The 15,018-nt window shown below is 40.1% G+C and overlaps 1 protein-coding gene across 1 annotated transcript in view; it reads right to left on the bottom strand.

The window, feature by feature from the left end:
* polr1b (RNA polymerase I subunit B) overlaps positions 1-15,018 on the bottom strand; it is a 43,571-nt gene that overhangs the window by 20,140 nt on the left and 8,413 nt on the right. Inside the window, exons 6-9 of the mRNA XM_034185046.1 lie at positions 7,549-7,772; positions 7,296-7,467; positions 6,226-6,397; positions 3,153-3,434 (exon numbers count right to left, since the gene is read on the bottom strand). Of these exons, the coding sequence (XP_034040937.1) occupies positions 3,153-3,434; positions 6,226-6,397; positions 7,296-7,467; positions 7,549-7,772 (850 nt within the window). The remainder of the gene's footprint in view (positions 1-3,152; positions 3,435-6,225; positions 6,398-7,295; positions 7,468-7,548; positions 7,773-15,018) is intronic.

Here is a 15,018-nt window from a genome sequence, read left to right as displayed (position 1 = left end):
GAGGAGTGGACCAACATTCCACAGGCCACAATTGACAACCTGATCAACTCTATGCGAAGGAGATGTGTTGCACTGCATGAGGCAAATGGTGGTCACACCAGATACTGACTGGTATCCCCCCCAATAAAACCAAACTGCACCTTTCAGAGTGGCCTTTTATTGTGGACAGTCTAAGGCACACCTGTGCACTAATCATGGTGTCTCATCAGCATCTTGATATGGCACACCTGTGAGGTGGGATGGATTATCTCAGCAAAGGAGAAGTGCTCACTATCACCGATTTAGACTGGTTTGTGAACAATATTTGAGGGAAATGGTGATATTGTGTATGTGGAAAAAGTTTTAGATCTTTGAGTTCATCTCATACAAAATGGGAGCAAAACCAAAAGTGTTGTGTTTATATTTTTGTTGAGTGTATGAATAAGACCGATAATAATAAAAAGAATAATATTAATGTGTGAATATGATAACAGCAACCTAAACTATTTAGAAATACATTAAGACATTAAATTAACATAAAATAATTACATAGATCAAGCCGGTAGCGTGTTACTGACTCACTGTCATCCTACATTCGAAGAATATCCCTGCTTCCTCTCTGTCTTTTCCACCATCTTCTCTGCTTAAGACACTCTTAGGCTTCTTAAAAGTCCTCCTCACTACTCTTACCAGTTTAGCACCTTAGGAGCTCTCTTGAGGCCAAAGATGCTTTGTGAATAACTTTCATCTTACCAACGGAAAATTATAAGAACTGTCTTAGAATTCGAGGAATTCGAATACGAGCCCCAGTTTCTCACCTCAGTAATTAATGTAAATTGTAGTTAGCGAATGAAGCCACAAAATATTTCTTCTTCTACTGCCTCCATGAAAATCTTGTCATGCATACAGCATAATGATGGATAAAAGCCTTATTGCATAATTTATTTCAGACTGAACAGGTATTATAAGGGGAGATGGGATAAAGTAATTATTGTCAAAGTTCCTCAGTAATTTCTTTTTCATGTATGAATGTACTCTTTGTCTTTTTATGGACTGCGCACATCAGTGTCAGTAAACATTCCTGTGCTTTTTACCATCTGTAAAACAATCTGTAGAACGTACCTCAGGTTATATTAATTCTGTGTGAACAGAAAATGTTTATCCTGTAATATCCTCTGGAAAGGGGGTTTTCTTCCCTTTATCTCAAGAATGGAAGCGCTCAGAGACATTTAAGAAACCATCATCGTGCCAACAGCAGAGGTTTGACAATCACACTCGAGCATTTTAGTGTTTTCATCTACACTATAGAACCTGAGAGTTCTTAAGCCTGGGTCCCACCGAATAACAATCCATGAATAATGAGCCACGCATGGGTGTGTCAGCGATTATTCGAAGAATGACCCATGTTTTCATCTATCACGTATCTGCTACTAAGGCGCCTCTATGTACCCCACATGTGCCATGTTAGCAGCCTCTACTGAGCCACGACCAACCTGTCATTACAGCCTCGAATGGCTCGCATCAGTCACGCTAAGCCACGTAGTGCTGTGATAGTGCCATGATAACGCAATGTTGCCGCACGTTTAGGCATGATGGGTTTGGTCCAAACCTCCAGCCCTCCCACACCTGGTCCCATTATAGTGTGGGTTTTCAATTCACAGAAGCATTTAAAGATGTCACATTTTTTAAATGCAGTCCAAAAATAGACACGCCAGTACAGTCCCGCGGTTGTGCGCTGTGTGCCAGGCTGCTGTCCACCTGTAATGCACCAGACCAGCTAAAATCGAACCAAGGGTTCCTGGACAGCCGCCTCTGTGCTCCTCGCTGGCTTTATTTCTTCTGCGGCTTTAAACACACACACATCGTGATCCCACTATTAACTTTGTGTTCATCTGTTTATTTCTGCCAAATCGCTCTTTTGCGCATATATATATATATATATATCTTTATTTTTTCAGCAGCTTACAAGTCACCGTGATACAACTTTTAACTGTGTTCTGTCTTCAAAATTGGTCTTTTGCGTGCTCTCCTGTGTTGCTGCACAGCTCTGCACTGCTTTTAGCGGCTTCACTGGAGTTATTTCTTCCATGGCTTTAAACACACATCCACTTTCACACAGTCATCGAAATTGTAACTTTGTGTTCATCCAATATTGACTGAAAAAAATTTACTCTTGTGAGCTGGCTCATGTGATCCATTAACAAGATATTAAATCAACTATAGACACACTTTTACAGCTAGGAACTGTTTTATCAAGCTATAAAAACATTAAAAATAGTTACCTTAAGCTGTTCAAAATACATTCCACATGGAGCAGGAAAGAGAGGAAAAAAAGCGCCCAGATGAAACAGTCCTCTGTGATTCCAGAAGCGATTAGAGGTTTTTCAGCATCCAAGGTTTGGCAAAAAATGATTAGTCCTACAGAATAATTATTTTATATACAGCGTCCAGCGCACTGGGCAGGTGGAATTGTGTGCGCAAGAGGGCAGCCGCTCCAAAAATAGCCTCTCAGGTCCTGCTAGCTGCCAGGCGCACGGATAATGGGCTTTTAGCAGACTCGTAAGCACTATGCACATGCCTCTAAAACCTCATACACAAACTGCCCCATGCTGTTGTTGCTAAATTTTGAACATCTTGAAATTAGTGCCACGCTCAGAGAGGAGCCTCGTTAACTGAAGATAATGTCTCTAAGAGCCACTATTCTCCCACAATAGTTGAGGAAACCCTCTCGTAGCAAAGAAAACATGCTACGTGGCTCATTATTCATCCTTCATTATTCAGTGGGACCCAGGCTAACGATTTGAAGCCCAGTGATTTTACTGAAAATTTCAACAGTTTTTTGTTCGCTGGCATAGAAGATCTGACTCATTTATCACACATTCAGAGTAATATGCCTTCACTTTTGGGGGTGCCCTTTAGGCAGAAACTGCAAAAAAACCTCCTCAGGTCATAAAGGCTGATCGTTTTTGGGTAATTCTACAAACGAAAGCATAACCTCCTTGAACAACTGAACTGCTTGCCAAAAAAATGATTTTGACATGTAAGGAGAGGGAGGAAACCATAAAAGACATTTAAGAACAACTTAATCTGACACTGGCAGAGAATACACTGCAGAAAAACTATGAAACAAACAGATAAAAACAGATCACTATCGCAGAAGTGCGAGTAGTCACCTAGGGAACAGAGCAGCGTGGTTAAGGATGTAGTGGGCAAAGTTTGTGCGACAATCTCACAGCTGGCTGTCATGTGGTTCATGAGGCCACAGGGTTCTCCATCTGGTGTGTGGACAGGACACAGGAAGCCCCAGGACTCCGGCAGCAGCTTACGCACAGAAGTGGTCCTCATTTTGGCAAAAGCTGCTCCTCGGTGCACGCAGCGGAAGTGGGACAAATAGCGGATAAAGTTGAGTTTGTCAGCTACAACACACAGGCCTGTGTTCTGCAACATGCCAAGACCTAGGAACAGAAGAGTTTCATTATTTTTACAAATATAACAAACAGTCCTGGCCAGAATGATTGGCACCACGATATTTTAAGTACACAATTTAAAACATGTTCAAGAATAAATGCAAACAAACCAATTTTGCATCATTGAATTTTTTAAAAAGCTCAAAGCTACTGAGCAACAACAAAACAAATGCTTTCGTGAAGAGAAATTAGATAATAGCTATAAAAGACATGCTGGACACAGTGACTGACACCCTTTGAATTTACACTTTTGGACAGCTCAGGGTGTGGATCATTAATATTTTCAAGTCATAAAACATGTCTTGGGACTTCATTTACTTTAATCATTTAAAATATAAACAGTAGGGTGCTGTATAGTAAATATGTCTAGAGGAGGCAGTTCTCAAAGCCCGAGTGATCGTGCAAAAGTGATGCAACCTGGGCTTCAGTCTCCCATGTGACTTCTGGCTTTTCTTGTTGAGAAAGTCCCTCTTTTTGCAGCTCCACCATGAAAGTATGACTGGTGATGCAACCTTCCCTCACTTGTCTCCCACCATACTGCTTGTATTTCTTAACCCTCTGGGGTCCGAGGGCATTTTCTGGACAGTTCACTCGCCTGGCATAAATGTTTTATTATTGCTGTTAAAAGCTCACCCTGCATCCCACAATCAAGTGGTATGTCTCTTTTTTCAGGACAACCTGTACCCTCAGAATATATATATATATATATATATATATATATATATATATATATATATATATATATATATATATATATATATATATATATATATATATATATATATATATATATATATATATATATATATATATATATATATATATATATATATATATATATATATATATATATACTATAGTGGTGTTTTATAAGTGTAATAAAGGTTTACAATCAGAAATAAGAAAAGAAAAAAATAAAGTGGAAAATAATTTTCACACACATTTATTCAAAACACACAGCAAACTATAATAAACAACTATTTTGACAATTTATAAAAGGTAGTTTGGGATCTTGTACAATACAATGTACAAAAACAAAGGTTCTAAAATAAACACAAATGCACATTTTGAACAATATATACAAAATGGTCTACGCATTTTGTTTAAAGTCAAAGCAATTTCTGTCTGCTATTACACAAAGACTTCCAACACAAACTTTTTATTTCCATGGAGTTTGACTCTCTCTTGGAATGTCTTCCTGCACTGTAAACAACCTCTCTTCACAGTTTGAGGCCCTGTTAACCCCCCCCCATTCAAATGCGTAAACTGCACTTTACAAGTGAGAGCGAGAGAGGCTTATTCAACAATATTCCTTGGCCAAGTAATGAATCATTTCTCTTAGAGACACTCTTTGGTCGACCACATGAGGTTGTATAAGACCCTCTTACCCTGATCTCCTTAATTCATATGCGCAACGCTGCGCTTTTACGCATGGAGCCAGCAGCCAGAGGGCTATTCAGACAGCATTCACATGCCAAAGAGTAATACATTGCTTCTACAAACAATCTTTGGTCTACCATGTGAGACTGCTCTGCCCTACGATTGGATATTGGAAAACCATGTGACGGTGAACCAATTCCGATTGGACACTCACACTATGCACGTCATCACACAGCTTCTATGAGGAGTATAAAGATGGTGGATGGCTGGCTCAAAAGTCCACGGAGTTAACTTTTCAGCAAAATAAAAGTAAGTTTCTATCTTTGTACTTGGCCCCACAAATCTTAGAAGCATGGTGTCTAACCAGATCGTTACTCTGGATGGCATTTCCCTGATCTCTAGTAATACTGTGAGAAATCTTGGAGTTATTTTTGATCAGGATATGTCATTCAAAGCGCATATTAAACAAATATGTAGGACTGCCTTTTTGCATTTACGCAATATCTCTAAAATCAGAAAGGTCTTGTCTCAGAGTGATGCTGAAAAACTAATTCATGCATTTATTTCCTCTAGGCTGGACTATTGTAATTCATTATTATCAGGTTGTCCTAAAAGTTCCCTAAAAAGCCTTCAGTTGGTTCAGAATGCTGCAGCTAGAGTACTGACGGGGACTAGCAGGAGAGAGCATATCTCACCCGTGTTGGCCTCCCTTCATTGGCTTCCTGTTAATGCTAGAATAGAATTTAAAATTCTTCTTCTTACTTATAAGGTTTTGAATAATCAGGTCCCATCTTATCTTAGGGACCTCGTAGTACCATATTACCCCATTAGAGCGCTTCGCTCTCAGACTGCGGGCTTACTTGTAGTTCCTAGGGTTTGTAAGAGTAGAATGGGAGGCAGAGCCTTCAGCTTTCAGGCTCCTCTCCTGTGGAACCAGCTCCCAATTCAGATCAGGGAGACAGATACCCTCTCTACTTTTAAGATTAGGCTTAAAACTTTCCTTTTCGCTAAGGCTTATAGTTAGGGCTGGATCGGGTGACCCTGGACCATCCCTTGGTTATGTTGCTTTAGACGTAGACTGTGTTTCATAATTATTGTATGGCCTTGCCTTGCAATGTGGAGCGCCTTGGGGCAACTGTTTGTTGTGATTTGGCGCTATACAAGAAAAAAGTTGATTGATTGATCTCATATCATTAAAAGTTATTTATAAATTAGTAAAACTTGTACTCAGCCATCTTATACGACGGCCCCAAAGGGTTAAAGAAAATATATAAAATGGTTCATTTGCATTCATTTCTGAACATATTTTAAAACATGTACCTAAAATACAGGGTTGCCAGTACTTGTGACCAGGAATCCATTTTTCCTAGTACAATGTGTGCTGTCAGTGCGGACGTACCAGTCCTGGAGCTGAGATTCCCAGTGGCCAGCAGATACTCAAAGGGCTTGGTCTGGTCAGTGCCCATGTTGAACAGTTTTATCATGTTTTCAGCACTCCATGGTCGACTCAGTCTGCTGCCTCTCTTGTCAAAAGACAGCTTCACAGACGCCAACCAAGCAGCCATTCTCTCCTGTGAAAATATTTGGATGTTATGAGCACAAAGCACCAGTTTTCCACATGGGATAATTGCCCAACCTGAATGTCAATACTCAAACCAAAATGTTTACTCAAAAAGTTTAACTCATTTTGCCCCACTGACAACAGCTGTTGCCGAAGTGTATCACTGTCATTTTCGAATGACATTTACGAATACAACTTTTTCTACTTATTAAAAAAAAATCTGGGCATAAACGGGTCAATGTAGACCAATGGAGGCCACTTCTAACAGGACTTTAACCTTGAACATAAATTTATTGTTACCTTCACATCAGATGATGTTCTGTGAAGTGCCTTGAGGTGACCTCATCGTGAGTTGGCACTATATAAATTAATAAAATTGAATCAGACTATAGACATCCTCATCTTACGCCTTTTCTTTTTTTGCACTTTTCCTGATTTTGACAAAGGCTTTTTCTTATTTTTATTATTCACTGACAATGTTCATATTACAATTTTATACAACAATTAAGTATTTTATTTTAAAATAAAATACTGGACACCTTGTTTCTCATTCTGGACCACATACAAAAGTTCCTTATTTTCATTACTCAAGTTATTTTCAAAAATAAAAAAAAAAACCTAAGTAGCTTTTGTCCTTTTTTTTTTGTTTTTTTGTTTTTTTTGGTAATCTGTAAAAAGATCTAATTTGTGCCTTAAAAGACCCCATCCAAAGGAAACAGAGACCTTTGTGATCCATGACACCCCTGTATCCCCTGACTTAAGTGATGATTTACTTATGTTACACTGAAGGGTGCCATTACTTATGCAACCCATCATGCTTTGTGTCATGTTGCAGAAATTCCCCACCTTCTAAGACACAGTCATCGACTGTTTAGCACTGGTACAAATGGCAGATGTAACAAACTCGCCTTGAGAAACATGAGGTAGAGTTGACCAGGAGTGAGCACTTCCTGACACATTAAGCTGTCTGGATTTTCCTCCATGCACTCCTGCTTGGCAAAGGTGAAAAGCTTTCTGGTCATTAAACATAGCAGGTAGAACTTCTCCATATCTGACTTCAGGTGGATACAGATGCACTCGCTGATCAAGAGACAACACAGCACCTTTAACTGAGAGGACATGCATGCTGTGCATCAGACTGTCACAGGTTTGAGTTCTTACTCCAGCAGAAAGTGGGCACACTGCTCATCTGTGTACCACTCAGGGAGGTTCATCTTCACACGGAAGCGCTCTCCGAGGTAGTCGAGCACCTTGCTGCGAGTGGTGCAGCCCTCCTCCATGACAATACGTAGCATCTCTGATGCACAGCTCTTGTAGAAGGAATTTTCCTCACGGCCTTTGATCAGCTCCTGGTAGATCTGGAAATCCGAGAGGTCTACCAGCGCCTTGAATATGGAAACATGATATTAACATTTAACATATGGAAAAGGCACAATATTATTCACATTCAGAACATCTTTGAAGCACCACATTTTCCAGAGTACAACTCAGTTTGTTTTTTTTATTTTATTAGTTTGGGATTTCCTGCGACTTATACTCTGGTGTGACTTAAATACTGAAAGATCATATTTGTTATGAAAGGTACAGTGCCACTGAGTTTTTTAAAGATTTTAGTCATAAAAAATTTATGCTGTCTGGAAAGAATTTAGAATTTAAACACCTGAGGGGGAGAAATTCAAGACATCAGATGCTATTAGGGCTGGACAATATGACCTAAAATTCATATCTCAGTATAAATTGAATCCCTTCATGGTAATGGTATATATCGCGATATAAACTTAGTGTAAAAGTTATAATGGAAGCGTTTCTGAATGAGTTACATCGCCCCTTAGCAAAGCTAAATTGATTAAAAAAAAACAAAACAAAGGACAACAAAAACAGATACATTTATTGTGCAGATCTAAAAACTACAGTTTCAATTTGCTAGAAGGTACATCTAAGATGCAAGCCTAGATTTGATGTTTTGGTGAAAGAATTAAATACATTTATTTATTGCTGGGTCAATGACTGAAGTTTCATCTCTTGAACACTAGATGGCACATCCGCTATGAATACATGAACAGTTTTCAGGATGTAAGCACTTCCTCATTTCCAAAAAAAACCCAATAAATAAATTAATTTCATATTTGAAGTCAGTCTGGGTAAATAGTCATTCCCTGGCTGATTTTTATCTTTCTGCACCCGGTTAAAAAAAATCTTTGCATTATTTAATGTGGTGGTTTCTCAAATGTTTGATTCAGGTCATGATGGAACGTCACCTCTGCCCGGAGTGTCCGCTGAAAATAAACAATGGCTTTGCGGTGTTCAGCGGACATGCCCGCGACAGAACCCCTGCTTAGTTGACTGCTAAGTGCGGAATATACTGCTCGAAGCAGTATCAGACAGTATCAGTCTCAGAGACACACCTCAGCTCAGAACACCCCCCACTCTGTCTGCAGCAAAGTAGCACAGATATTTCACAGTTTTCCTAGAACGTAAAACTTGTGTTATGATTGATCGGTGGAGTCCAAATCTCTACCGTAGACCAAATTTATGTAATTTATATCGTGTACCGCCTATACTGTGCAGTACTAGATGCTATGACCAACATATGGTAAATTTGGAAATGATTTACAAGAAATCTTATGGATGTTAATGCAAGATGGGCCACAGATAATCTCAAAACCTCACACGTGCACACGCACTTCCTCCTGTAGTTAGTCTGCATGGTGATGAAGGAAAATATAATATTTACAATGGAATTTCCCAAGATAAATGTGCCCTCTTCATTAAAATGAGCTGTAATTTTGTAACATGTTACAAATAATTAATCCAAGCATTAATTATAATGCTTAGATTTCTGTACAAACTAAATTTTCTCAGTTTTGTGAAATTTGAAAGGCCCTATATCTTTAATATTAGCAATAATAGCTATTTATATGGCTTTCCCAAGAATCAAAACACTCAACAAAATAAATTCTAATAATAAAAGAATAAACACTAATAATAGTAAAATATACACTTCAATAATGCACAAAAATCCCAAATACAGACCTGATAATACAGAAAAGAAGGTGTAACTTGTCCTCCAGTGTGACTTGTGATCTGGAAAATATGGTAATTACTGTAATGTTGGTGGGGGGGTGCTGGCTGCTGGTGAAGGTCAAACAAGTCATTTTCCGTGCACGGGTAACAGCGTACGGTTTAGAGATCAAAACTCTAGATATGTAACAGCAATTACTAAGCTATTGTGCACATTACTGTAATTATTACGGATTGTGTTTGGATGAATATTGTGCAAGTATAGTGCTACAGCCCTGTGTAATATTGTCTAATTAATGCCTCATATTTTTATTTTGACTGAACTGCATACATCCTGTAGACTGTAATTTGCCATCTACCTTCATTAATAAATAAACCACGTCCCATGTAAAGAAATGTGCACTCTCACACTCGACTGGCTCTGTTATCCATGCTCAAAAACATCTTTAACAACCACGCTGAACCTATGAATTCAACAACCACTTGCAGATACCACCCTTCAAAATAAAAGCTCTAATTCCGTCAATGTGAGCACACCCTTCATGCTGGACAAATATAAAGCTAATAAGCGCACATAGTGCATTAACATCAAAATATTTTTACTTGAATGAACAGTATTTGATAAGTAAATACTGAGCGCTACCGGGGAGTCACGTGACGCGCTTGGCAAGCACAGCTGCTTGAGAGTGAACTGCGCCTTCCCCTGTGTATATTTTTACCTAAATTGCAACAAAGAGTCCTGAAACCTGCGCTAAAATTTTTTGGATAAGATTTCATGTTGCGATCATGCCGAACGTGACCAAAAACTCTACTAAACCTGCCTGTGGGGCTGGAACGAGCAAGGCGTACGAAGCAGCTGGTGCTAATCAAGCTAACCACATGGCCTCACGATTACGCGATGACACTGAGGAGGCTGAGGCGGCGACAGTGAGGCACATTCCCAGTGAAGTGGCTCAGGAATTGGCCGGGCTCTCAGCCCTTATAGTGGAGAAGTCTGATGGCCACAACAAGAAATTGGAGGAAATACGGATTAGCACAAGCGCTACAGAAAGTAAGATAGCTGATATAGCCGCTCGTATTGGTGGAGAACCGACTGTTTTCTGGAAGATGAGCACGAGAGGCTAAAGGCTAACCCTGCGGCTACTGCTGGTGAAGTTGCAGCACTTAAGCAGAAGCTAGATGACATTGAAAATGGAGAGCAAAGGAATAATTTGCGCTTTGTGGGATTCCCCGAGGGCTGTGAGGATAATGATGCTGTGCTTTTTTTGGAAGGAATCATACCAAAGATTTTAAACCTGGATTTCCCAAAGGGACTGGAGATTGAGAGTGCGCACAAAATTGGAGCTTTGCCGAAGAGGCACGACGGTGACCACCCCCCACGAGCGAGACCATTCATAGTCAGATTTCTGAGATTTCAAGACCGAAAGCGCATCGCTGAGGCCGCAGATAAACTGGGTGACGTTTCCTGGGAGGAGCACCGCGTCATGGTTTTTGAGGATTATTCCAAGTTTGTGAGTGACAAGTGTGTAAAGTTTAATGAATGCAAAATGCTTCTACATTGCAAACATCTGCGTTTCTCCCTGGTCTACTCTGCGGTACTTGTTGTGAAAACCCCTCAAGGACCCCGCCGTTTTGAAGACCACAAAAAAGCTCTGAATTTTATTCGGTTTTTGGAGTAAGTAGTTTTCTGCAACATGTACTCTTCTGTTTCTCCTTCTGGACACGTCTGTGTGATTTGATTTATATCAACAACATATTTGGATACTGAAAAGATATTGACTTTAACAGAGTTTCTGCGACAGTCAGGCACAAGCCTTTTATTTTGTGTTTTTCTTCACCTTCCCATGGGACACTTTGAGTTTACTACTCAGACTTGGCACCTGGTGGTGGTATGGCTGGATCTGAAATTACATACTCTGCTGATTTGGTAACATCTCTTATTAGACTCTTTGTTGCTAGTTTATCTCACGCTGGGCTCAGGGTTTTTTTTTTCCCCTCGATATTTACTCACCTGGCCCAGAGTTTGGGGAGCAGGGGGCTTAAAAGACGGCTCGAGTCAAGTGTATGATCACGGATCTTGGTGGGGGAGGGATTTGTGTCCTTTTCTGGACGCTATTTGGGTTTTGTTTCGACAAGTTTGTCAAGTGTGTAAATATTACTGTTCTTTTTTGTTGCCAAAAACACTAACTGGTTATGTAGGTTACTGTGCATTCTGTTTTACATGTATCTTGTGCATTACATCTTAGTAATAATAACTTGAGTTTTATGAGCTGGAACGTCAAGGGCCTTAAAATTGTGATTAAGAAAAGGAAGGTACTGTCCTTCATAAAATCTAAAAAGTGTGATATCATCTTTGTCCAAGAAACACATCTTTCGCCTGTGGAATCTCAGAGGTTATGTGTGGGCTGGGCAGGCTTTGTGGGCGCAGCCAGTGGCAGTGGTAAAAGCAGAGGGGTGGCAACACTGATTAGTAAACATTTACAGTTTAAATGTCTTAAACAGTGTAATGGCCCAGTCACACGGCACTTAATGAAGGGTGATGAAGACCCGAAGAAACAAGAAATCTGGACCTACGTTGACTGTCGTTGGCATCGTTTAACCTTCGCGCAGCCTCGTTCCTGCAGCGGGCACTTCGTCAGGATTTTTAAACTGTTGAAAATTCTGAACAAAGGGCAACGAAAACCTGAATTCGTCTGTGTCTCATTTTGCTGTTGTTCTTGATGTTTTTTAAGCGTTTGTGTAGTTTTTGTAACGTTATTGTTTAATTTGACTTTGTTGGAGCAGCTGAAAGTTTTCACACAGCGCAGAAGCCGGTTTGTGAGCGCTGAGGCTGCTGCTGCGTTCATATACATTGGAAATTACAGGGCAAACTCAGCCTGCTTGTTTGGATTTTTTGATCTGTGTGGGGGGCAGCGTCAATGGGCTCAGGCACCTTACATAGGCCAAAATGAATCTTTTGTGTGGATATAATTAATTATTTTGCCACAAGCAACTGTTGAATTTGAAACAACAAAAAAGTTGTGTAATTTCTGACGGTACTTGAATGCAGCATCATTGGCAGCAGGAGCTCCTGCGTGCGCTTATTATTTTTATTAAATATAACAATCTGAGTGTAGGAATGACAATCCAGTCCTTCTGTATATGTGGCAACAGGTAGATGAATCAAAATGATGATATAAAGAGCTGTTCTGGAAGGAAGAATTCACGTTGTGGATCAGTGATCAGCTGGTGGAATAACCGCATGTAAGTCAATGCGCGCGTTCACACGCACCGATTAATTTACTGTTCTGATATATTCAATTATCTTTACACTTATATTTATATTTATTCTCCCTTCTGACAGTTTTCTGTTATAAATAAATATATATGGCTTAGAACATAATACTGTGATACAGCAGTGACCACGGCGCACTTTTTTCTTTTTTTTTTTTAAATTGGAGGAAGACGGAGCGCGCAGCATGTCAACAGACAGTGTGGATTCTGATAATGATGGACATGATCCCGCTTTTGTTCTGGACGAGGAACCAGAGCAGGTGGTCCACCGACGTGCACACAGATCTCCACAGCTTCTGTTTGCAGTTTCTCCAGGACTCAGGCGCTATGAGCTCCGTCCCAGCTCCGAGTCCTGGAACGCAGAGACGCAAACACACACTGCTCCAGCTGTGGCTCCAGGCGTGTTTTGTCGAGATCGTGAGCTTCGGTTTTGTTAATTTCCTCTTTCGTCCCTTTTGCGCTCTTGCTTTGCAGACTGTTCGGTGATAAAAGCTTTCGTCCACCTTTGATCAACGAATTGTGACATTTTTTACTTTTTCCCTTTGTTCAGGAATCGTCATGTGCCATGTGACTGGGCCATCAAGATGACACCAGGAGGATGTTGTTAATGCTGTGTGAGATTCATGGGACTACTATAATTTCAGCCAATGTATATGCTCCGAATATTGATGAGCCAACCTTTTTTGGACAACTTGAGAAAAAAATAACCGATATGGGGGATTATCCAGTTATTTTGGGGGCGACTTTAATCAATCAATCAATCAATTTTTTTATATAGCGCCAAATCACAACAAACAGTTGCCCCAAGGCGCTTTATATTGTAAGGCAAGGCCATACAATAATTATGTAAAACCCCAACGGTCAAAACGACCCCCTGTGAGCAAGCACTTGGCTACAGTGGGAAGGAAAAACTCCCTTTTAACAGGAAGAAACCTCCAGCAGAACCAGGCTCAGGGAGGGGCAGTCTTCTGCTGGGACTGGTTGGGGCTGAGGGAGAGAACCAGGAAAAAGACATGCTGTGGAGGGGAGCAGAGATCGATCACTAATGATTAAATGCAGAGTGGTGCATACAGAGCAAAAAGAGAAAGAAACAATGCATCATGGGAACCCCGCAGCAGTCTACGTCTATAGCAGCATAACTAAGGGATGGTTCAGGGTCACCTGATCCAGCCCTAACTATAAGCTTTAGCTTTAGTCTCCCTGATCTGAATTGGGAGCTGGTTCCACAGGAGAGGAGCCTGAAAGCTGAAGGCTCTGCCTCCTATTCTACTCTTACAAACCCTAGGAACTACAAGTAAGCCTGCAGTCTGAGAGCGAAGCGCTCTATTGGGGTGATATGGTACTACGAGGTCCCTAAGATAAGATGGGACCTGATTATTCAAAACCTTATAAGTAAGAAGAAGAATTTTAAATTCTATTCTAGAATTAACAGGAAGCCAATGAAGAGAGGCCAATATGGGTGAGATATGCTCTCTCTTTCTAGTCCCCGTCAGTACTCTAGCTGCAGCATTTTTAATTAACTGAAGGCTTTTTAGGGAACTTTTAGGACAACCTGATAATAATGAATTACAATAGTCCAGCATAGAGGAAATAAATGCATGAATTAGTTTTTCAGCATCACTCTGAGACAAGACCTTTCTGATTTTAGAGATATTGCGTAAATGCAAAAAAGCAGTCCTACATATTTGTTTAATATGCGCTTTGAATGACATATCCTGATCAAAAATGACTCACTTCTCACAGTATTACTAGAGGTCAGGGTAATGCCATCCAGAGTAAGGATCTGGTTAGACACCATGTTTCTAAGATTTGTGGGGCCAAGTACAATAACTTCAGTTTTATCTGAGTTTAAAAGCAGGAAATTAGAGGTCATCCATGTCTTTATGTCTGTAAGACAATCCTGCAGTTTAGCTAATTGGTGTGTGTCCTCTGGCTTCATGGATAGATAAAGCTGGGTATCATCTGCGTAACAATGAAAATTTAAGCAATACCGTCTAATAATACTGCCTAAGGGAAGCATGTATAAAGTGAATAAAATTGGTCCTAGCACAGAACCTTGTGGAACTCCATAATTAACTTTAGTCTGTGAAGAAGAGTCCCCATTTACATGAACAAATTGTAATCTATTAGACAAATATGATTCAAACCACCGCAGCGCAGTGCCTTTAATACCTATGGCATGGAATAACTTCATTTAATGAAGTTATGGATCCACTACTAGACTGTAGTCTAGTACTAATAGTAGCATCTAGTACTATTGGCAACATAATTCTCTCAGACCATAGCCCTGTCTATCTACACGTTTGCTTATAACATTGTTAGGACCCCTAGGTGGAG

The sequence above is a fragment of the Thalassophryne amazonica genome, chromosome 13, assembly GCF_902500255.1.
Source record: "Thalassophryne amazonica chromosome 13, fThaAma1.1, whole genome shotgun sequence".
In the NCBI taxonomy this organism is placed as follows: domain Eukaryota; kingdom Metazoa; phylum Chordata; class Actinopteri; order Batrachoidiformes; family Batrachoididae; genus Thalassophryne; species Thalassophryne amazonica.
Note: the sequence above shows the minus strand (reverse complement) of the source record. Positions and strands in the feature narration are given on the sequence as shown.